General features: G+C 45.7%; 1 protein-coding gene across 5 annotated transcripts in view; it reads right to left on the bottom strand.

Moving 5' to 3' along the window:
- Positions 1-24,389, bottom strand: part of SLCO3A1 (solute carrier organic anion transporter family member 3A1) — a 547,211-nt gene that overhangs the window by 3,858 nt on the left and 518,964 nt on the right. For 4 of the 5 annotated variants that reach the window (XM_039479926.2, XM_039479924.2, XM_010349479.3 and 1 more), the window contains exons 8-10: positions 22,262-22,437; positions 17,148-17,212; positions 5,242-5,756 (exon numbers count right to left, since the gene is read on the bottom strand). In XM_039479926.2, the coding sequence (XP_039335860.1) occupies positions 5,377-5,756; positions 17,148-17,212; positions 22,262-22,437 (621 nt within the window). In that variant the 3' untranslated portion in view covers positions 5,242-5,376. Of the gene's footprint in view, positions 1-5,241; positions 5,757-17,147; positions 17,213-22,261; positions 22,438-24,389 lie in introns of those variants that run through there. The other variant, XM_039479925.2, reaches the window with a different exon arrangement.

Here is a 24,389-nt window from a genome sequence, read left to right as displayed (position 1 = left end):
GCCACAGATTGTCTTTGTAAATAAAGCTTTATTAGAACATAGCCCATTTGTTTACCTATGGTCCATGACAGATCTCACGGTACTACAACAGTTGAGTAGTTCCAAGAGAGACTGCTCACTAAGTCTAAAATGTTTACTACTTGGCCCATTACAGAAAAAAGTTGTGACTGTGTTTTGGTGGCTCGCTCTCGGGGCCCCTTCTGCCCCTCATCTTCTCACCCTGTCTCCTCAAAAGGCACTCACTGCTCTTTAGTTCTTAGTTTCTGGGCCAACCTCTCTCCAGAGGCTTCCCAATTCTTGCTGCCATGAGGCAGAACTCACCACTGCCGTGAATCGGCTCTCCTTATCCACAGACAGACCCTAGCTCTTAGTACTGTTATCACATTGGTTTTGTTCGTATTCGGATCCATCCAGCTCATTGAAATGGGAGTTCTTGGAGGGTGGGGACCATATCTTTTCCACTTTTGTATCTGATCTAGGACCTGGCGTATAGCCAAGATTGTAAGTAAAGGAATGAATGAAAAATCATGTTTCAAATATATCAGGCTCATATAATGCACCTCCAAATAAAAGAAGTCCTGCAGAGAAGAATTATGCTACCACGTGGATAGTTTCTGAGAAGTGTGAGTTGTTGGCTCTGTCTCCATGGCAGTCACAGATTTCTGAGGGACAGGGCCATATTTGTTTTGTGAAATTTCTCATTTTAGGTTTTATAACCCTTGTTGTCCCTGCCATGATGACCAAGCACTCTGGGTTGTTGAAGCTGCTGATGAGGCAGGTGTGTGTGTGTGTGTGTGTGTGTGTGTGTGTGTGTGTGTGTGTGTATTCCTCATGCTATTCTGGGCAACAGGCCCCATCAGAGGCATTTGAACAAAAATATCTTCCTTGCATATTCCACCAGTGACAGATTCTTCCAGTTTACTCTTGAGCAATGATAATAGCCTAGGTGCGTGGGGTCCAAAGTCTGTCATTTAGGGCAGTTTACTCTAAGGGATTATGTTCTTGCAGCTGTTGGGAGAGTAGCAGTTTTGAGTGAGTTGGGCAAAGCAGGTGTAATGAAAAAGGAAGGAAGGGTAGAAAATGGATAAATACTCTATTTCAGTCTTGAACTAATTTTCCAGGTCACAGTTAATTTCACTAGCACCCTCTCTTGGAGAATTTGACACCTCTTAGCTATTTGAAGTGGATTTTAACCTAAGGGGAAATAGCCTCTCAAGGGAAATGTGGATCGTGGTTGGGAGGAGGTCAATCAGAGGATAGTGGAAGAGCCCACTGGAGTAAGCCAGCCTCTGCTGTGTCTGGTACCTCCCTCTGGCTTCTGGCCAGATAGGTGGTTTTCCCAAGCCACCAAGATAGTCAGGTAAGAACAGCACCAGGCAGTGGCAAGTATTCTCCACCTGTTAGACTGAAAACACTGCTTGCACGGTTTCTTCCCTCATCTAAACCAAACCAAAGCAAATATTCAAGCCACAATAAAATACAGCGAAACTCTATCCCACTGCAACAGAAGCTTATCCTGTCCGTCTGGTCTTGACTGAATGATCAGATGCATTGACATCTACACGTTGACCATAAGCTTACCACCGCTGAGTAGGGCCTCTGGGATTCCTAGTGGGGCTTAGAACAGACTTCACATGTCTGGCAGGCATGGCTGGGTAGAGAAGAAACCAAACTTCCTAGGACAGGAAGCAGCAGGCAGCAAGAAAACCAGCCCGGCAGGCAGACGGGGAGCCAGAAACTACTTTTCCTCAGAGGTTTCTGTCTTTTAGTACATGCATCTATCTCCATTTTCCATGTTCCTCAATGAATGACCACCTCTGGAAGGTGTGAAAGAATATCCATTAGCGACCACGAGAGACTTTCTCCTGGGCAAATTCCTCGAGTGGTGTGACTACCATCCCAGGGACGGGCTGGTTGCCCTTGTGTGGAATGCTTCGGCAGGCTTTTCCACTAGTAAGGGCTAGGAAGCCTTGCCATAGTGTGAGTGAGGGGAAGCTGGAGGGCAATTATTGGATACAGGTCAGTGGAATCAGAGGACCGGAATGTACAGATGTCACTCAACCAACCTTTAAAAGTCAGCGCTAGAGCAAGCTATTCCATGATCAGATGGTGAAAAGGGATTTTTTTGGAGGGGCATGCTCCCCCCTGCTTGGAAGACATTAGCAACTCTGTCAAATGATTTCTTAGGAGCTCTTGGTTTCCAGTTATTATTTCACCTGTTAAGCATTCTCAGCAAGCTCCTCGGGGTGGTGGGGGGGTACCGTGAGAGGAGGCTATTCCTGCTCCTTCGTTAGCTGTGAGGAAAGCTGGCATGGCATGCTGTGGCCTTCTGGAGCCCTGTGTCCCTAGGGTGTCTGTATCCTTCTCTCAGCTGAGGCCTGACATCACACAGCATCAGCTGGGAGAAGACAGCAAACCCCATCCCCTAGAGAGGCACTTTTGCAGAATGTCCTTACTTCATAGGAGGGAATGATACTGGCTAAAAATCAAAAACAAAATCCAAGCCTTCCTGGTCTATACACAGGAGTTACAAAGATCTGTCAGTTTCAGCAGAGGGAGACTTTTCATCCATCCCTGGGCACGTTCAACTGAGATGGTGTACGAGTTGGTAGCAGAAGAGAGAGAACTCTAGCAGTCACTTTCTAGGTTTATTCCATCCCGTACATTTTTGTATTCTGTAAATCCAATGGATACCTTACCAGGAAATCTTCATTCACTTGAAACCAAACAGATAATCAAGGGGCTGGATCTAGTGTTGTATGTACAATGCTTCTTTAGAGAACAAAAGGCAAATGAAAACTAGACTGAGGTTTCTGTTCTGTGGTACACAAGAAAAATTAAAACTTTAAAAGATGACACAACACAGCTCAGAGCCATCTTGCAACAAGGGTCTTCAAATTTATACCCAATTGCTGATAAAACTCAGCCCTGGAGTTGTCTTCCTGTTATTCTAACATGTTTTTCACATTCATCCTAAAATCTTAAAAAAAAAAATTCAAAATGCAAACAGTTTAAAAACCTTTTTTTTTTCCCTCTCAAAGCAAATAGTTCCATAAAACACTAGGTCATAGGGCCTCAGTGTATGTGTACTGAGTTTGAAGGGCCAAGCGATAATCTATAAGCATGACCTATTAGCAATACATTTGTAAAACAAAAGTAAGCCAAAACCTGTACAGGATAGTATCAAAGCCTTAGGAACAACAGAACATACATATTTTATGACATGGTTAGAGAACCATGTCCCCTTTACTAGTTAACATACTGGTGAGCGTCCCCATTTTCATCAGCAAAGACATACTAACACTAAGCAGATGAAAGGCCCATCTTGGAGCATCCTGCCCCAGGTAGCTGATCACCGTGGCCCCACATCATGACACATCTTTTCTTTTGGTCATTCTTGTGCAGTGCTTTTCTCTAGATTTGGATTGTCACTCAAGCCTCTTCATTTATAACGTTCATTAAACATTTGGTGCAATACCTCCTGATTCTTTTGTTGGCTTGTGGGTAAACTGCAAATGTGTCCAAAGTGAAAAAGCAAACCAACCAATCAACCTTTGGGTTCTTTTCTGGGGCCAGGAGTGTGACATGAACAAATGTCACTGGGGCAGCATGAGGGGTACGTTAGCTGAGCCCTTGGTTGTGTTACCTAAGCTCTGTCCCCTTACAGAAATGGCCACAGAAGAGCAAGTGTGCTGGTTGCAAGAGGTTTTCCCATGTGATTCTTACCCCACATCGTAACAGGTTCATTCTCTGAGGTTCAGCTACTTTCAAAACACACATAGACAAGGGCCTTAGTTCAAGACTGACCCTGAACATGTCACTGGCATTTTCACGCATCGGACACGTGATAGCTTCCAGGAGCCTGAGGGTCTATTCACTATCAGAGATGCTACAGACTGCGTAACAGCTTGTGCTAGGGAACTGTTCCTCTTTCCCATCGCCACAGGTGTTGCACCCATACACACCAACCGACATCTAAGTCTGTCTCCTCCACAGGCTGAAAAGAAAGCCTCTTGGAATGTCAAGCCGAAATATAAAAGGGCTTCCCATGACAGTGATCACTGAATCATGGTGAAGAAAGCTAGCAGGCAAATTTGCAATTCACCACATTATCCCCTGTTGTCTCAAAAGTGATTCTTTGAAAGTCAGCCTGCATACACACTCTCTTTTTGAAGCATTTTTTTTCTTCTTGTAACACATTGTATATTCTTGTTTTTGTAGAATATCCAAGTAAGGATAAAATGATAAAAATTACAATAGGTTAATTGCATCCCTCGTATCACATATTTTTGGTGCATTAAAAAAGGAGGAAAAAAAAGTAAAAGCAATCAGCATAATAAATCCGCCCTAGAGAACTGTGTTAGTGACTGAAGGGTTAACACAGATTTTAGAAGTAGTTAAAAATAGTATTAGAGGATTATACATACAACAGTCTGAAATTCATATGCATTGCATTTTTTTTTTTTCCTTTTAAAAGTGGCAAAATGTTTGGCAAATGTAAGCAAATGACTTGGACTGTGTTGGGTCTCACTGGCTCTGAGCCGGGTCAGTCATAGCCAGGCGAGGCCTACTGCTTCCTGAGGTCACTCTGTGGGGCTGGGGGAAGGTGGATGCCTGCCACGGGGCGGTGCTGGCCCTCTACCCGGCCCCCTCAGGCCCTCAGTCTTGAAAATGGAAATGGAGCTGGTGAGAGGTGCCAATTACAAACTCCAGCGCGGATCACCCATTAGCATCACTGAGAGAACTCTGGGGCCTTGAACCACATGCAGACTGGGTGAGTCGTCTACACAGTGACCCATATTGCAAAAGTTAGAGAGAGGCGTGGGGCTTCCACCCCTCTGACTTGTGCGCCCGCCCCCACCCCCACGTGGAGAAGGAGGATGGCGCAGGCCGTGTCACTAGTGCTTAATCTGGCAATGTTTTCAACTTGTGGGTTTTAAAAATTTTTTATTTTAGTAAACTTTAAAAAAAGTGTTTTCTGTTTTTATATGTGTATGTATATCCAGAAATGTCCATCCTCCAAGCTGGCCACCACTGTTCCCTGAATTTGGCAGTGCCTGTTGCTTGCAGCTGTTGGCATCCCGAAAACCACGAGGTGCCTTCAAAGTAGACTCTGTGGCCCAGCCGCGCGAGTGGCCTCCAGGACCCCGCCGCACGATCTCATTCTCTCCTTATTCTGAATCCTGTCTGGCTCTGATGCTGAGAAAAAGGATAAAGTCTGTGTGTCCGTCTGTGTGTATGTGTGTGTGTGTGCATCTGTGCCTCTGCGTGTGTGGTGTTTTTTTTTTTTTTTTTTTTTTTGGAAACCTTTTTTTCTTTTTTTAAGAAAGAATGACCCTTGGATTACTAATACAGAGTTCAGCCCTCCTTTAGTCACTATAAAACGGACTCCATGTTTTCACACCACTCATGGTCTTCCAGGTTATAGATAAACTTTGTCCTATGTGTCTGGTTTGCGGGCACAGGGTCCCTCCCCAGGTTGTCTAGGGTCAGAGTAGAGGCAAAGAACTCACTGGTGCTCAGCCCGCCCTCGTGGTTTTTGATGTAGCGTTTATAGTTTTTCCTCAGGCACTGCCACGTGGTGGTGTACAGGATGAAGGCGAAGGATTTGAGCGCGATGGCGATGCTGACGTACAGGTATCTGTAGACCACATTGTCGTAGAGGACGCAGGCGCCTTGCTCCCCACAGAACGTGCTCCAGAACAGGCAGGTGGAGTCGATGCCGGCCCCGAAGATGAGGGGTGGAGGGATGAAGCCTGTCACAGGGAAAAGAAAGTTAAGGTTCTGGCTCTGGTGGCCGATGCACCGCGTTCCGGTCTCTGCTTAGCTTTTCTTACGGCACTGCTGGGCAAGTAAGACTGGCTCTGGGGGTCAGGAGGCAAAGCGTATGAGTTTGAGTATCAGTTCTGCTTTTCTATTATGGTACAAATCTGAGAAAGTTATTTAAGCTCTCTTGCGTTAGTTTCCTTATCTGCAAAATGGGGATGATGATAATACTGCAGTCCTCACCAGACTGCTGTGAAGACTAACTTTACACACAAAAAGCATCGGCTGGACGCAGTGGCTCATGCCTATAACCCCAGCACTTTGGGAGTCTGAGGCGGGCAGATCACCTGAGATCAGGTGTTTGAGACCAGCCTGGCCAACATGGTGAAACCCCATCTCTACTAAAAAGACGGAAATTAGCCAGGTGGGGTGGTGTACACCTGTAGTCCCAGCTACTTGGGAGGCCAAGGCAGGAGAATTGCTTGAACACTGGAGGCGGAGGTGCCAGTGAGTCAAGATCGCACCACTGCACTCCAGCCTAGGCAACAGAGGGAGACTCCATCCCAAGAAAGGAAAGCATCTAGAATGGTGGGTACTGTGCCACGTTACCGTGGAAAGTGAGTGAAAGCTGCTATTATCATCATCCTCTGCTGAGAGCCTGAGAAGGACAAGACAGTTTTCCCTGAAGGGCAACATTCTTAGTGTCAGTGAAAGAAGTGCGGCCTCACAGAGGGAACTGCAACGAAGTGGCGTACTATGTGTGGTGTTCTTTCGCATGGGGCTTTTAGGGCTGTGTGTGCTCGAGTGCAGGGACCAGACGCTGGACTTGAGTACCTCTGTGTGTATGCGCATATAGTTTAAAATGAAAAATACCTGCAAATAGATGGACAACTTCCCTTCCCCTATATATTACAAGTGGGTAAGAATATTCCCAGCTCAGGAGTCAGTAACCAGTTTTGAAACCCTGACAGTAGAGCATTTCTGGCACCTAAAATCAGTCACCAAAAATGGCGGATGAGATGAAAACCTTTTCCTTCTCTGCTCCTCTCTGTGTTTCTCTGTCTGTTATTGCTGAGTTATCAGTCCTGGCTGCCCATGAGAATCCTCATCCAGGGTGTCCCATCCCAGACGAGTGAAATCAGAGCATTTGCTGTGCAGCCCGGTCCTCAGCACTTCTACATTCCCAGGTGATTCTGAGTGCAGGGAGGGAAGTACAGAGACAGCTGTACATAGTACAGATGATGGACACAGAACATCTGTACATGGGAAAGTGACAGATGAATCACTGACACAAGTTAACTGTTCCCAAAAAACTGTCCCCTTGAGGCCAGAATAAGGTGCCAACCATCTTCAGTGACAGAATGCAGAAGGAGGAAGTCAACTCTGGAACTAGGTGTGGCCATCTCTGAGATCCCAGGGCCCGCATCCCTCTATCCAGAGTGTTCCTTGCAGGCCCAGCCCTAGAGCATGTGAATTTCATTTTGTATTAAGGAAGGTCCCTCTGAGATTCTGATGAGATCTAGACCCATAGCCCAGAAAAAGACACCTACCCACAAAATCAAACCGGTATTTCAGGGGGTTCATGGATCCCTTTAGTCCCCTCATGATCGCTAGCATAACAGCATGTGCATAATAAACACAGCTGCACCTCCAACCTGTGGGGTCTCCAAAGGCAGCGGGGAGAGAGGGAAGGCTTAAGGAAGCAGTGCCTCCCCGGTTTTAATGCCAGGTGTGGAATGGGGTGAGAGGGGGCTGTGTTACCCTATCAGTGCTAATGAGCTTGGCAGAGCTCCAGGCTCTCTGGACCAGGTGCCTCTGTACTTCTCTTTGGAACTCTCCACCTTCGCTGCTTGTTACCCCAAAGAGAAACCCGCAAAAAGGATTCTGGTTGAAACTTCATTAAACTTCCCAAGCAGCTCAACTGAGTAAATAAGCTCCAAGCTCCAAATCCCACACAACCTTTTTCCTTCTTTCCAGCTGCCAGGTCAGGCTGTGGTCCTGCCGAATCGAAGCTCATATTCCTGGCATTCCCTGTGGTCCCGAAGGCTGCCCAGGTGCCTGAGCCCTTCCCCACCAACCCTGTGTGTTCTCCCTGCCCCTAACAAATGCCTTTCTTCATTTCACTGAAAAAGAGCCAACTGGAGGAACTGCCATGGCAACCGCATAATCGAAACTAAGTCATACGCCACATTATTTACGTGAAAAATGAAGATCTTGAGCCCGCTCGTATTACAGATAGACCTAGGGATACGGGGAACTAATGCTGCCTGTTTCTGCGGCACCGTGGGACAAAGCAAATCCATTCACCTTTCTGTCTCTGTACGGGGCATAACCATTAGGTTGCGATTAGCTCCCAAATGCTCCTCCTTCCTCTTCCTCGTGACCTTTCTTGAGGTCATTTCACTTTGTCCAAGCCACCCATCACCTCGCAACGGGGAGCCAAGGTTAGAGAGAACACCTCTAGTCAATGCATTGCCATGGGAAGGAACTGAGGGGGCAGATGTCCCTTGCTCTACAATGCATGGATTCTTGGATGCAGATTCCAGGTCTGGGCGAATCAGGTCATATTTTAAGCACATTGAAGGAAATGTGCAACATCAACATTTATTAAAACCAAAATCTCTCTCTAAAATACCACTATGTAACTACTTCATGTACTTGTACCTGAGAATTTTTACAGTATTTGGTTGTCTTTCAGGTAGGACATACCTCTATACGATAAAGATGGCAGTTACATCTTGCCTATTGTCAAGCTCCACTACCAGATGACAAAACCTTTAAACAGCAATTTGAAACCTTTAGACAGCAATTTTAAAGCTAAGTACTCAGGATGAGAGGATCGCATGAGCCCAGGAGTTCCAAGCTGCAGTGAGCCATGATCACATCACTGCAGTCCAGCCTAGGGGACAGAATGAGATCCTGTATCCAAAAACAAACAAACAAACAAACAAAAAAACCCCCCAAAAACACAAAAACTACCAAAGTTTTTCATGCTTTCCTCTGCTTAATATTTTAGAGAGCATTTGTTGTAAAGAAGAAAGAAGACGTTTTTTGAGATGCAGTCTTGCTCTGTTGCCAGGCTGCAGTGCAGTGGTGTGATCTTGGTTCACTGTAACCTCTGCCTCCTGGGTTCAAGTGATTGTCCTGCCTCAGCCTCCCCAGTACCTGGGACTACAGGTGCAAGTAACCACACCCAGCTAAGTTTTATATTTTTAGTAGAGACGGGATTTCACTATGTTGGCCAGGATGGTCTCAATCTCTTGACCTTGTGATCCACCCACCTCAGTCTCCCAAAGTTCTGGGATGATGGGCACGAGCCACTGCACCTAAATGAGATGAAAAAACTTTTATGGTGCTGAAGCCCGGTAGAAACGCACTCGATCTTTCAGTGTCTGTTTCTTCATCTTTAAAATAGAGCTAATACCACCTGCTTGGTAAGGGCTATGGTAAATACTACACAAATGAGTTGTGTGTGAGTGTTTTGCAAGGGTCTGATCTTTCCATGTAACCAGAACTTTTGCCACCTTATTCATGTTAGAGAGGGGATTTGGAGTTACCTTTTAGAATGAACGGTAGGTTGAGTACCTTAAGTATAACCTTTATGACATTCCTGTTATACTTCTGAATAGTGAAAATACTGGTTTTCTTTTCCATCAAATTAATCTTTTCCTTTTTATTCACTTAAAATTTTTTCCCAAAGGGGAGCTCTAGCTATCAGGCCCTAAATTGCAGGTATGCCGAGAATACTAGAGGTGAACTGACTGTGTCTTTTTTGTTAGAGGCCTCTGCATTTTCAGAAACTCTCCTGCTGAGTCACAGAAGGGAGTCCCACCTTGATGACTTATTTTCTCCCCCAAGCCAGCATCCTTGTATGCTAATCACTCAGTTGGGCCCAAGAAAAACTCAGGCAGTCCCTGCAAGGAGCTGGTTCCCCAGGGATGAATGGGAGACTCCTATAGTGTGAGTGTAGCAACTGGCATGGTAACTGCTATCATTAACTCCTTGCCACCCAGGACTGTATTGCATAATGCAATACATCTATTATGCATCCCCTCCATAACCCCTCCCCTCCTACCCCGCCTTATTTCACGTACATATACACTGAGAATCAGAGATATTTGTTCCAGGTTTGATATTTCAAAACCCCAAGCCCAATAATCTCCTTCCTTCTAATTCAGAGTTTGTTGATTTGAGAAGACTTTAGAGCTCTTACTGGGGATTTCCAGGGATATGGAGAGTATTTTATTTACCCTTTTGCTAAGCTCCTGGAGTAACTGGCTTGTAGAAGCCCGGTTTTGAAGTGTGCAGAGGGTGAAACACACGGGGGTTCTGATCTTTGCCAAGCGGGCACCCTTCCTTCTCTGGAGTTGCTAATACACAGAGAAGGCCGGGAGACTTATCTTGTAAACAAACTCAGTATTTCGGTGGACACCTAAGGCAGTACTGGCAGATACTGTGACTGTCAGCAGGAAGAGACCCGGAGTTGTTATCCTTATAGCCTTTGGTCAGACAGGGAGTTCACATCAGGTGTTTTGGTGGTGGGGAAGAAATGTAAATGTAAGAACCAGAGGCAGTTGATTTTTGGATTCTAATTTTGCCTCTTGGGAAGTGTGTGATTCACACAACTTTAGTGAATCTCAGTTTTGCTGTTTATGCAGTGGGCACAGTTACATTTTTGGGCAGAGCTTCTGTAAGGATTCAATGGGACACCATTTGAGAACGCTCTCGCAGGGTGCGATCTCCAAAAATGTGGTTCCCTTGTTCTTGTTTGGTGTTTGTTCTAAACCCTTTAGGGCAAGTGAAAATCTGTCCTCTCTTAAGTCACTGTCTCTAGAGAAAGAATTGCAGAAAACCTTTCAAGCTGTGACTCTCCACATCTACGTGGGAGGCTGAGGGAGGACAATGGGAGGCGGAGGCTGCAGTGAGCCAAGATCATGCCATTGCACTCCAGCCTGGGTGACAGAGACTCCATCTTGAATTAAAAAAAAAAAAAAAAAAAAAGCTCCACCTCATACGTCAGTTTCAGAGGATAATCAGGTGTATCCAAAAGGGGGGCGGGGCAGGTGTACTTGAGTATCCCCTCTGGTTTTGAGCACCTTCACTCTGTTAAGTCCTTAGGTACAAGAAAGGTTGATGATGGTGGTGTATTTTAGTAACCATGTCTTTTGAAGAAATGCTCTCTTCCCTGGGGCCTGCAAGAGTAGTTTTCTCTTTTTTTTATCTTCTTTCCTCCCTCTACCCTCTGGGCAGGAACCTGTGGATGAAGCAGGTGTTCAGAGCGTCCCATCACGGGGGCACTAGGTACCGACCCTGTGGAGGCGGATATGTGCAGGCTCAATGCTGTTCCCGCTATCAGAGGGAATATTAAAAGGACTAAATCTTACTGTTAGACTCTGGCATAAATTGCAGCTATATATATTTCAATGCATAAATTGCTGCACGGTTTAAGAAAACTGTCTCTGTTTTCCTGAAATTTATTAACAGAGATTAAACCTCAAGGTCTTATATCTTGGCTATTTAATTACTCTTAGTTGAAGAGGCTGGGCCTACTTCTATTCCTTGGTCTAAACTTAAAAGTTGAACTGAAAGGCTTTGGTAAGAAAAGTAAGTCCAAATTCCTTTATGGGACAAAATGGAAGCTGAAAATCAGTGCCATTTACATTTAAAAAGTTATCTATATCTCTTCGGCTTACCTGCCAAGATTTGACTTCACCATGGAATCTCTATTCAACCTGGTGGGATTACTGTTATGTCCAGCACCAGTTAGAGAGGGAGATGCTGAAAAGTGTATTATCCTGAAAGGATTAATGAGTTCTCCGCTTATGCAATGCCAAGAAAGGTCTGGGCTACTGACATCCACAAGCACCTTCCACTGACACCTGACATTTACTTTTCTTAAACTGGAGAGTCTGGAGGAGCTGCTATGGTCTCCTTTCATTCCTGGACCCCTTGTTAAAGTTGCTAAGGCCCAAAGAGCTTAAATAATCTGTCACGTGGTCAGGAAAGGCAGAGCCAGACTCGAGCAGGTGTGACTGATTGGAGGGCTGATTGTGAATACTGGATGTCACCTTAGCGCACGTAAGACATCAGGAGGTCAGGCACACTGCTGACAGAGCCAGGCCACATGGCTGGTGCCTAACATAGGTTTGCCGAATGAACAATTAAAAGCATCGACAAGTAGAAGGGGTCTTCCATGCATCCCACCGCCGTATCTCACTCCCTTCCACCTCTCACCTGGGGCCCCTGGGCATGCTGTGCTTTCTTCTTCCAAAGCATCACTTAACACGTTCATTTCTGCATTTGCCTATAAACTTCATATGCAAGACGATGCTCACAGCAGGATGTCAACAAATGTCTGACAAGCCACATCAGGAGTGTCTAGGATGTACTTTCCTAGAGCAATTCACGAATCGCCCGAGACCAAGGACAGTCTGCTCAGGAATGACGCCTGCCTACAGAGATGCTCCCCAAGGGCCTTCCCCATGCTTTTGACCAGGCAGGCAGGCTGGGTTAGTGTATGGAGAGTTTGTGGTGTTACTGTGGAAGCTAAGCCTATCCTTGATGATAGCCTGTGATATTTGATTCATTGTGTCTCTTACTTTATTCCATTAAAGGCTTCTCCACCAGTCCTAGAGGCTCCAACCTCAGCTTCATCTTGAGATTTCGTCACTTCTCTTTTGCTTTCACTGAGGTCTGCTGGGTGGGGAGCCTCTGTGGATGCCACCTCACTATGTGGCTCCCATCTGTCTTGGCCTTTTGAACCCACTGCATTGCTGGGAACCAGCTTCTCACCTCTATGCTTTTGATGAGTTATCAGGCATCCTGCTACCTTATGGCCTGCTCACCGGCTGCTCGACTTCCAGCAAAATTCTGCATGTATGTTTACTCTCCCGCCTGAAACCCTCATTTGCTCCACACTGGCGACTACTCAGCCAAATAGAATTATTTCTCCCCTTGGAAATCAAAGTCCTCTATAACTTTTCTAACCCCACACATTCCCCACACTTGTCTTGTTCTCCTATGGAGCCACTAGAGGCAGGATATTGGCACCCACTTATCTGTATACCCTGAGCAGCCCCTAGACAGCATCTTGGCTGTGGAACAATCTCTGTCCATGTTTGTTTCCACTAATTTAATTTGGTGTAGCATCCTGGCATGCAGTAGGCCCCAGGTGCAGGGAGTTTGCCCACAGCCTGGAGAGAAGAGCAGTGGCTAAGACACTAGTGGAATAAAGCAGGAGGGACTTGATTATGCCAGGAATTCTGCCATGAGTAGATTGTTCCGTTTACTCTGAATGCACTGACCCTTCTTCTGGTCAGTGTCTTCCTCCCCTACTCACCTTCTGCCACTGTACTGGATGACAGAACTTGTCCACGTGAGCCTTTCACTAACTCGTTCTCGACATCGAGGCTGTTTGCCCCTGTCCCTCTCTGGCCAGCAACACCCTGGGCTGTGTCACTGGTCAGAACTGCTCCACTCCCATATCTTTAAGTCAGACAATGAGGCTCTGGGTGCAGCCTCCACTTCTCTTTTTCCATTATTGATGACAACTCGTGTTTACAGTTCCGGGATCTCTGTCCTCTCTCCTTACTCCCATCTCAGCCCCTTTGATCATCATCCTCAGCTTCTCTGCTCCACACTCCTGCTTCTACTCCAGGGTGCTGGGGCCACTCCCAGCACCACACTGACCAGTGTCTCTGCAGGCCCTGGCCTGGCACTTTCTACCAACTCCTTGCTGTTGGCGTGTAAAGCAACAAGGGAGGCCAATCTTGTATTCATTTCTAGCTCCTGCCCTCTTCACTTAAAGCCAAGTGTCTGGAAAGAGGGTCCTCTCATGCCCCTATCCCACTTCCTCACTCTGACCCAGGCGGGTGGTGCATCAAAGAAGGCCCTCTCATTGTGCAGTATGGCTACTTACAGGAAAACTAATACAAGCAAGTGGTGTACAGCAGCCACATTTCAGGTATGCAGTAGCACCCGTGGCACAGAGAACATTTCTATCATCACAGCAAGTTCCGCTGGAGAGTGCTAGTCCACACCACGCCCAGCTTGCTCCACATCCTTTCTCCTCTCTCGTAAATGATTCCGTGTTCACCACATGACCCAAGCCTTTCTTAGGAGTGGGCACTGTGAGTTCCCCTTTCTGAGACTCCAGTCCTTTTGCTTCCCCTCAGAGAATAAGGAAGCTTCCTCCTCGTGTTTCTCAACCCCGCCCTCTCCCCATCCTGAAAGCACCATCTCAGCACGAGCCTCCGCCATTCACTCCATTACAGCAAAAACTTCTCCAGCTACGTTCTCCTTCTCCACGTGACAGACAAGCCCTTTCTAAAAAACACAGTGGATCCTGCCACTCTCTAGTTAAAGCCCATCTACAACTTTCACGGCCTTAGGGATAAAGGTCAAACTCACCAACAGGGCCGAAGCCCTTCCTTACCAACTTCCTGATCCACTACCCTCTCCAGATCCGTCTTCTTCTGTCTCCCTTTCCCCCAAGTCTGGGCCTTCTGCACCCCCAAACATGCTAGAACCTTTGTTCACCCCCAGGCTTTTACCCTTTAAGTCCTTTTCCCTGCTCATCTGTATGACTCTTACTCCTCCAGGGCTGACCACAGACATCACATCCTTCCCAAACCCACTGCTCCCATCCCAAGGCGAGATGAGGAGCCCTTCTACAGATTCCTGTTGCACCTCTGCTGATGCCATCAGGAATGTTGTGACATTCACCTGTCATGTCCCCATTGTATCCCCATTACCCTTGCAAGGCCAGCACAAAAGCTGATAGTGTCACAGAATCTGATGTCTTCGCCAGCCTTTCATTAACAGTGATGGTGCTTCATCTTACTGGGTGATGCAAGAAAGGGAATTAGGCCAAATGCTAAGACTTCTTCCATGAGCTGCTTTTAATTAAAACATGAAGCTGTGTCATAGTCTTCTAGAGCAGGGTTTTCCAGTCTCTAATTTAAGACTCATAATGGGCAATAAAATCAATAGAGTGGGTCATGACCAACTTTTTTAAAAGCATGGAATAGACGATAATAGAAAATGTCAGAGCGTGTCATGTCTATTATAGTGAGTATTTTTTCATGTTTTTTTTTTTTGTTGTTTCCGCGGTATCTACGCATAGGCTTGTGAATACTGGGCCATAACGCAAAACTTGCCATCTCTTGCTCTAGATGACAGTTGCAGAAGTTGAAAGACACTATTCTAGGGAATACCTGGTTGATTATTCCTGGGGCAGACATGCAAATAGCACTATATGATGACTCTAACAGCAATATATGATTCATAACGTGCACTTTTGCTTCCTACGGTCCTATAATTTTCATTAACTTTTCAGAAATGTCTTGCATTTTTTTTTCATCTTATGCTACGAAAAAAATGTTCTGCCAGTTCCGTTGAGTCCTTAGTATCTGTCTAGAGGTGCAGAGACCTCCACAGCAACTCTACAGATTAGGAGGGTGAGCTCTTACCTTCCCTGGGCAGCCCCAGAGGACGCATAAGGGCAGAGCTGAGGTCACTTACCTGGGGATGGTCCATGGCTTAGAACACAGGAGCGTTTCAATAAATGTTAGCTTCTTGAATAAATCCATATATGGAATGGCTTTACCATTTGCAGAAATAAGGGTCCCAATGTGCTAGTTGATATTACACATCCACCTATTGATCCACCCCACAAGGCAGTGAGCATAGGATGTATGCAGATTGTACCTTCCCGATAACAGAATAAAATCAGCACAAATGTAACTCTGCCTTGGTATGTCTGCAAGCTACTATAGCTTCCCAGGAAGGCCCAAGTGCTTTCCTTTGAATTGGTGCTGAACTTGTTTTAATTGTGCCTCTTCATATCTGGAACCCCTCTATTTTCCATGACTTAGATGTAAGACAATGCCATTGGAATAAGGAAGGTACCTCCTCCTATTTCTCAACCCGACCCTCTCTCCCCCCATCCTGGGAGCACCATCTCAGCATGAGCCTCATATATACCAAGAAACATAGATTGATAGTGGTTGAGAGCATTCTGAAGTCTTCTCCCAGGCACAGAGGGAATGATCACAGATGGATAGAAAGTGTTTGCTACAGAGAAGGGAGGTGAGGAGAGACATATGCTGTGCATTGGCTAGTCCTTAGGGAGGACCTTAATGAATCTAAAGGCTAGTATTTTTCTTTTGTATATCAATATATAAAAATTAAGCTCATAAAAGTAACAGACATTTCATTCAAAACTTTAAAACAAATTTAGAAAATATTTGTAACCTTCTTACTCAAATAGTCGATACTATTTTGGCATCTTTTGCCGTATTTTTCTGTTTATGTATATATTTAAAATATTTGAGTATTTATTATATTTTAGATATCTTGTTTTCCCTTCCACATATCACATGCCCTTTCTAAGTCTGTTCTTCTTTCCAGAATTTTAGAGGGGAACATAAATCCTACTGCGATTATAGACCATAACCGATTTAACTAATTGCCTGCTGTTGTGCTTTTGGGTTGCTGCCAATTTTCCATTTTTACAAACATTTCTATGACTAGGTATTTGTGCTTATCCACAATTATAGACTTCGAATGGGGAATTTTATTTCTACTGTAAAAATACAGGTCAGGCTGTTTTTCTCTCTACATTCAGATGCCATTTAAAGTCCACTGGGGAAGATGACTGTCCTATTATTCAAGGAAAAAGTTATCTTGATCTTAGCCTTAACCAAAGAATGCTCATAAAGCAACAGTGTGGTCTGCCAAGAGAGAGGGAGGCCCAGCTGGGAACCGGGCCCAGCCAGTGCACAGGAAGGACCCTGGGTGAACCATGGACTTTCTCATCTTCCTTTTGCGTATCTTAAAAACAAGAGGGTTAGACTTGATTCCTTCTTTCCATACCAAATCTTGAAACACGGGCCCTGCATAGCATGAAGGTCACATCTGCCCCATCCCAGAAACTCAAGGTAAACAAACTAAGTCGGTTTGGAAAAATTTAAAGGATGCAAAGTTTCCATTTTCAAGGCATTGTGAGAAACGCCTCTTTCTCCCAGCTGGCGGCCCCATAAATGAAGCATTTCACAAGCTGCTCATGGCTCGCTTAATGAGGATGCCAAATTACACCACCAGATTTTCCCCTTTGGTGCCATCACTTTTCCTCCTTATGCCGATGAGGATTCAGGGTGGCGTGAAGATAAGAGTTGGTATAAATGAGAACTTTGTGCTATCCATGCAGGACCTGCGTTTCTCTCTGAGCAATATTTTCAGACTTAAAATTTCTCATTTACTAATAATTAAACTTCAAAGGAAAAAAGAGACAGACCCAGGAAAGGGGATCTCACTGATATTTACTCACCTAGCAATAAGCATCCAATTCATTACTGAGGAAATAAAGAGAGAATACGTACCTAACAAACGAAGGAGGAGAAAAAGAACTCCCAAGGCGTAAGACTTGAGTTCAGGGCTGACTGTCCTACATGCAAAGAGATGAAGAGGGAAAAAAACAGATTCTTATCACTCCCCAGTAATTAACAGACCCAGAGTCATTTGCTGCTGTCCATGAGAGCTCTTCTTTAGAAAATTACTAATTGTGTCTTTTTTTTTTTTTTGGTTTCCCTGCCTAAAGTCTGAAAAATTACTGCTACTGTGGTGCCAAGAAGGTTTAGGAATTTCATAGTGTTTTTTAATAACTGGAGCTCACCTTGTCATTCGAAGGATAGAATGCAAATTTGGACCCAAAAGACATGCTGGTTTTGCTGAGACCAGGAAGCATCTAAGTTGGTAGGGTATGCGTACGGGGGAGAAATGTCAATGGAGAAAATAATCCCCCTTAGGCTTCACAAACAGGCTGACACCGTGAACATCTCTTCCCATTCTCCAGTCATTGCGTGAAATCCACCAGGCTAGCATGGTTTCACACCCTGGAGGGACCAATTGGGAAATAATCCACTTAGCATGTTTCAGCACTGTGATGGTTAATACTGAGTGTCATCTTGATGGAGGGATGCAAAGTATTGATCTTGGGTGTGTCTGTGAGGGTGTTGCCAAAGGAGATTAACATTTGATCCAGTGGGCTGGGAAAGGCAGCATATAATCAGCTGCTAGTGCAGGTAGATATAAAGGAGGTAGAAAAGTGTGAAAAGACCAGACAGGCCTAGTCTACCCACCTGCCTCTTTCTCCCATCCTGGACCCTTCCTGCCCTCAAACATCAGATTCCAAGTTCTTCAGTTTGGGGACTCTGACTTTCCTGTACCACAGCTTGCAGACAGCCTATTGTGGAACCTTGTTGATTGGGTGAGTCATTAGGTATTACAAGATCGATCTCTCTCACTTCTGTACCTCTAGAGAACCCTGATTAATACAAGCACCTTTTAAATTGGAAAGGTATCTTCATCTAATTATAGTTTTTTGTTTCAAAGTGATCCAATCTCCCTGGCCTTGGTTTCCTCAGAATAGTCCCTTAGAATGATCTTTTTATACATTTTCCAGAACATTTTCCAGAGTGTAACATTTTCTGGAATGGGTTAGTAGACAGAAGTTTGGAAACACTGACCAACTTCAGGCAGATGGGTCCATACAGCTGATAACACAGCCTCCTTTGTAATACCTCCTACTTGTGTAGCTCGTATTTCTTCAACACTTGGCTTCTGTCTTGAGGCCAAAGGCTATTTGTGTCTTGTTTAGCATCATTACCTCAACCCCAGCACTATGTGTGCTGCCCAGCATGTGCTATGTGACAATGTAAGTGGGTAGATGGGTGGGTAGCCTTTTCTTGGCTTGGTGATGAAGGCATGTGAAGGGAAAGACAGTTGACTGACCACATGCATATGTGCTTCAGGTCATCCTGAATACCAGTGCCAAAGAACCCTTCTCTCATCTGTCCCCATCACGAGTCCCTAGGGGAGATGGGGAAGGAATCACATGTCTATGCTCCCTGGAAGGACCTGGCTAGGCGTAGAAGCAGTCCAGTATGCTGAAACACCCATGAGCTGCAAGGATGGCCTAGAAATCAATTTCGTACAAAATAAACATTAATAACAAAGTTACCAGCAGGATATCCAGTTTACAGGATATTTAACCTATCTATGGACTTGGCTAGAACAACGTTCTTAAATGGTCTCAGAGGTCATTCATACAGCCATCCAATGAGCTACCAGTTGGTTTGAGCCTCAGGTGGGCATGTCTGGTTTCTTGGTATGACAGACTCAGTGACAATTCAAAAAGGATGTGTCCTCTCCAAATTCACACATTAAAACCTAACCCCTAAGGTAATGGTGGGGCCTTTGGAAGGTGATTATTAGGTCATGAGGACTCTTGCTTTTGTGAATAGGTCCAGTGCCCTTAGAAAGGATACCCCAGAAAGTTACCTCACCTTTCTATGTCAGGGCATGGCAGCAAGGCACATCTCTGAACCAGGACACCAGCCCTCACCAGACAGCACACCTGTTGCCACCTTGATCTTGAATGTCCTGGTTTTCAGAACCGAGAGAAATAAAGGCCTTTTGTTTAGAAGCCACTGCATCTAGGTATTTTGTTACAGCAGCCTGAATGAATGAAGGCATTGGTCAGTCTTGGCCCCCATTTCTACGATTTTCAGGGAAAACACATCTCTTAATTATAAAGAGTAGAAGACAGGTAAGTCATCACAGGGCAGCAGGTCATGACTTTCATGAGCAATGGGGACATGACTCTGGCTAAGACACTAGTACAACGTCCAGGTTAAGTCCAGTGTCTCTGGCCAGAAACACAGTCAGTACTCTAGAATGTGCACGTCACAAAATCCAAGTTCTTTAAAGATATTATCGGCTCCATGGCTCCAGTTTTTGCACTTTGATTTAGACGCATAAATAGAGGCAAATTCTCCTTATCAAGAAAGCACTCTGGTATAATGAGCCAGAATATTTATCACCTGAAATCTGATTTCCTTTCAGCTATCATGTCACTAGGAACAAAGTAAGGAAGGTGCTAAGATCTCCCTTCATATCCTCTTGGGAAACTGGTTTCTGTGAGAAGAATAATCCTTTCTGGCTTTAGTTATGAAGGAACGGAGGGCTCTGTGCGAACACTATTGAAAGTTCTGGGCAACAGTGGGGAGGGAGTCTTAACTCTACATGTATAGCTCTGTGACCTTGAGACCACCACCTAATTACTCTCAGGGCCCAGTGTGGGGCCTAAGGCTGAGCATCAGCTTTTAACCTCACTTCCAGACATTCTGAGCACTGCTGTTGGTGGGATGGTCCCGCCTGGCACGACAGTGGGTTCACACTTCCGGGATGGCGCAAGGGCTGGTGCGCATCTGTGCCCCTGTGCCAGCCTGGGACATCTGTGATAGCAAATCAGACCAGGAAGGTCATGCCATAAAGCTGCGTCTTGGCCTCCTGTATACACACAATGCATAGCGTGTACTTCCAGCACAGCGTGGGGTTATAAGCTTAGGTCATTTAGGCCATCTGTGGCTGTTTAATTTAGAGGGAATCAAATATCCCAGAAAAGCTCCAGGAGCTATTTATAAAGCTGAGACTGTTGAAATTCTTAATCACTTCCCAAACTTTCCATGTTTGGTAGTCAACACTAGTGAGTGTGTAGAGGCTGGATTTTTGCAGGGGAGTTTGTGGGGGAAGCGCGAGAGGGATTAGCCATTTTTCATGCTTCTTGGTGCGTTTGGTATATGAATATCACAATATAACTTCACGAGAATGTCTAATAATGAAAAATAAACTACTCATAAGGCAACCACCTAAAACCTGTACATGAGATCTGATGGGTTTTGTCCAAATGCATATTATACATAATCATCCTCTCTAAATACTTTTAAATTCAATAGTTCATTTCATAAACACTTTCACATTCTTAAGAATGTTCATTATTCCATGGAGCTGCAGTCCCATAATTTAACTCACTATTCCAATTCAGGTTTTTCTGCTATTATAGTTAACGTTGTAATAAAAATCTGTCTGCATTGAGCTTTTTCTTTTTCTTGCAGAGAAGTATTTTCTTAAGATAAATGGCAGGGGTATTTATGCATATTTACTGCATAAAAAAGTCTGAATAATTTTACGGTTCCTGGCTCTCACTGCCATATTGCTTTTGCGAAAGGCATGATAGGCTTTTCCCATGCCACCAGCAATTGGTAATTTTGCCAGTTTTGCTTCAGCCTTGTAACCACTGGGTGTCAATTTTTAAAATTTATTTTTCAAACTTAGTAAGTATCAAATGGCAATTTGCTATTGTTGCCTGAATGCTGTACACATTCACAGGCCTTGCTAATGACCTTCAAGGTAACATTAAAAAAAAAAATCCTCTTCCTTGGCCATTCGTAACACAAAGAATGAGGAAATGTGGTTGGCAAAGTGAGAGGAAGAGAAAAGCTGGATGAAGTAGAGGTGGAGTGCGTGGACACTGGGTACTCCATGCGTTTTGTTCCTACTTTTATTTCCCACCCTTGCTATGGAATCTGCATCCCAATAAGGCAAGTCTTTTGAAAACAAACAAACAAACAAACAAACAAACAAAAAACAGTGTCTTGCTCTGTCACCCAGGCTGGAGTGCAGTGGCATTATCTCAGCTTACTGCAACTTCTACCTCCTGGGTTCAAGCAATTTTCCGGCTTCCACCTACGAAGTACCTGGGATTACAGGTGTTTGCCACCGTGCCCTGCTAATATTTGTATTTTTTTGTACAGATGAGGTTTCATCATGTTAGCCAGACTGATCTCAAACTCCTGACCTCAAGTGATCCTCCCACCTTGGCCTCCCAAAGTGCCGGGATTACAGGCGTGAGCCACCACGCCCAGCTGGTGAGTCTTTGTGTAGTGTGCCTTCCCCTGATTCAGATGAGGGGCAGGGTACGTGTCAGATTACTTTTGGGTTCCACAACTCTGCAAATGATACAAGTTACTCAGAATATTACTAATGGCTCATCTTTGAGGCACCTCACCTGTCCCCAGGACAGGTCCCAGAGACAGGTAATAATAGAATTTCGGTTGGCTGTCTCCAACCACCTCTTTGTATAAGAATGGCCGTGAGCCCTGCTGCACAAGAACCCTCACATCTCCACTGTGTTTGCACACACAGTGGGTCTCAGTGGGTCCTGCCCCACTGCAAGAGGCAGGCAGGACAGGTCATATCAGTCCTAGTTACAGATTCAGAAGCAAGTCTCTGAGGAAATGTGCCCACGGTCATATGGCTAAGCAGTAGCAGGGGCTGGGTGTTCATTTTCCTCCAACAAGGCTGCCTCCTGCAAGGATCAATGTGGGATCCTTTTCAAAACTGCCTGCAGGGTCTATTTCTGGGAGAACAAGAAAGTGCTGTCTTTGCCGCCATGCCCTACCTTCTTCTCTTGGTGGGAGGCCCCTATCAAACATAATTGATTTCTTTCAGCCTGGAGAAGCTTCGCTCCTTGCTGAGGTCCTAGCTCACCTGGCTGGGGGCAGATTCCTATGGCGTTGGAAGCTCTGGTCCCCGGGAGACCTGCAGAACTCCCGTGGAAAGGAGGAGAGGTGGGGCCGTGCCAACGGCTTACCTGATGAGAATGATGACAGAGGGCGTCTGCGCCATGGCACCGATCAGGCTGCAGATACACATCACACACAGGAAGGTGAGGAAGGCCTCTTGGCACCCGGGACTGGGGCATTTTCCGGGAACTACGGTCGCGTTCTCAGCAGGGACGGTGGTGAGGCACGCACAGCCCGTGAGATTCTGAAAGGGAAGCGTTCAGCCCTTTTATCTGGGGTATCTCCAGTTTGCAAAGGCAAGGCCATCCATCAGCAGAATCTGTCACAGTCTAATTATGCATTCTGTGGCATTCCATTAATTAGGGCTGAATAAAAGAGTTAGTTTTTTTAAGGAGGCTGCAAAATACACACAAACACAGGAATATTTACGGGGAGGAGAGCTGATTTCTCTGTCTCTTGTGTTTCATTTCCATTCTCAAGAATCCCCCAGTAAGCTCTACCATAGACAAATGCACGCCCCCCAACACAATTAGAGAGGAAATTGCACTTCCACAATATGATAAAACATTGCCAAATTAACACTGTAATTACTTGCCAATTTGTCCTCTCTTTTATGCAGTTATAATTACACTGAAGTGTATTAAAAGAGGTAAATCAGGTAACCCGCATATTGTTGCTGGTTCGGTGCTCAACATGGCACTTGGAACAAAGGCTGCACGCTGTCACATGTGAAGTCACTGCGTCTGCAAGGCTGGGCAAGGGGTAGCTGATGGAAAGTTCTCTGGAGGCTGAGGAAGCAAAGAGGGCTAAGAGATGCAGGTGCCTGGAGCAGCTCATGGAGAGCAGAGCTAAAACCCGATGAGATACATTTATTAATATGTGATCAGAGAGAAGAAAGAAAAGCAACTACATTTCATTTGATCCTCCGGGTAGATTCTAGCCCAGCTACCTGTTCCTAGGCCAGGTTCTCTCTCCTGCTCACTCCAGGAATTTCTGATGGCAACAGGGGGGAGGAGCAGGGGTTGGGAGAGGCAGTGCCAAGCCAATTAAGGTTCCATCATAATAGTGCAGAGGCCTTTAATGAATACAAAGTGAAAACAATCACAAATGATTCATTGCTTCTCCTTCCAGGACTGCTTGGCTTTCAGAGCACATGCCCAGGTATATCCTCCTGAGGGTCAAAGAAATCCCCTCTGGCTTTTACTGTTCTCCTCCTCCTCTGGTCCTCCCCCAACAGAACATAGAGATACGGGTTTCTTATGTCATTAAGCTACACGGGAAAGTGTTTATGTGCCCCCAAACCCCAACAGGGCCAATCTGTATAGCTGTGCCCCCCGCTGGGGCTTTTATCCTTGGGGAAGGAAGGGGGGCACACCTTGTATGCTGGGGCTCTGCCCTTCCCCCCATCTGCCCAGAGCAGGTGCCTTTGTGAAAGTGGTTCATTTAGGGTACCCAGGGGACACACAATGTAATTCCCAGAAGATCCTGAGGCCCCGCCCCTCTGTCCCTTTTTACATACCTCTGCCTGGAGACTCTTCAGCTCTTGTTCAAAACCCAGCCTGCAACTGCCTCCCTTCTCAGAACCTCAGCTAGCTGGGCACATCCCATCCCACTTCCAAGTCGCACAGGGCCCTGTTCAAGGGTCACTCCATCCCCACTACACAGACCTTTTCCTGCCTCCTGGAGGAGACAAGAGCCTCTTGGGACAAGACCTATGTCTCTTGCATTCTTTTCCAAGCATCTTTTCCTGGCACAGAGCTGAGGCTCAGTAAAGGAAACTAAGCAGACAGCTAGCTTTAGAATGCACATGAGAACGAACCTTCCTCACTTGTATTAGGAAGCAAGACTTCTCAACTTAAAATGCCACTCCTCCTCTCCCCAGGAGAGGAAACTGCCCACTCCTCTCCAGCATCCCAGCCAAACTTTTCTAGCTATTTACACTCACCACCTGCATTTCTCTTCTCCCACACTCTCAACTCACTCTGACTGGCTTGTTTCCACACGCATGAATCCGGTGGTGCTAAGCTCTTTAGTGGGCTCCATAGCCCAGGCCCACCATGCATTCTTCTCTCCCCAGAGTTCCCAGGTGCGCAGGCCTCTTGCTGACTACTCACCACTCCCTTCTTTGGCTTCAAGGCCCCACCCTGTCTGCCTGGTCTCCCTCTGGTCACTCACTTTCCATTTTTGTCTGGTACC

Source organism: Saimiri boliviensis, chromosome 5 (genome assembly GCF_048565385.1).
Source record: "Saimiri boliviensis isolate mSaiBol1 chromosome 5, mSaiBol1.pri, whole genome shotgun sequence".
NCBI lineage: Eukaryota > Metazoa > Chordata > Mammalia > Primates > Cebidae > Saimiri > Saimiri boliviensis.
This window is presented reverse-complemented; position numbering and strand designations above follow the sequence as displayed.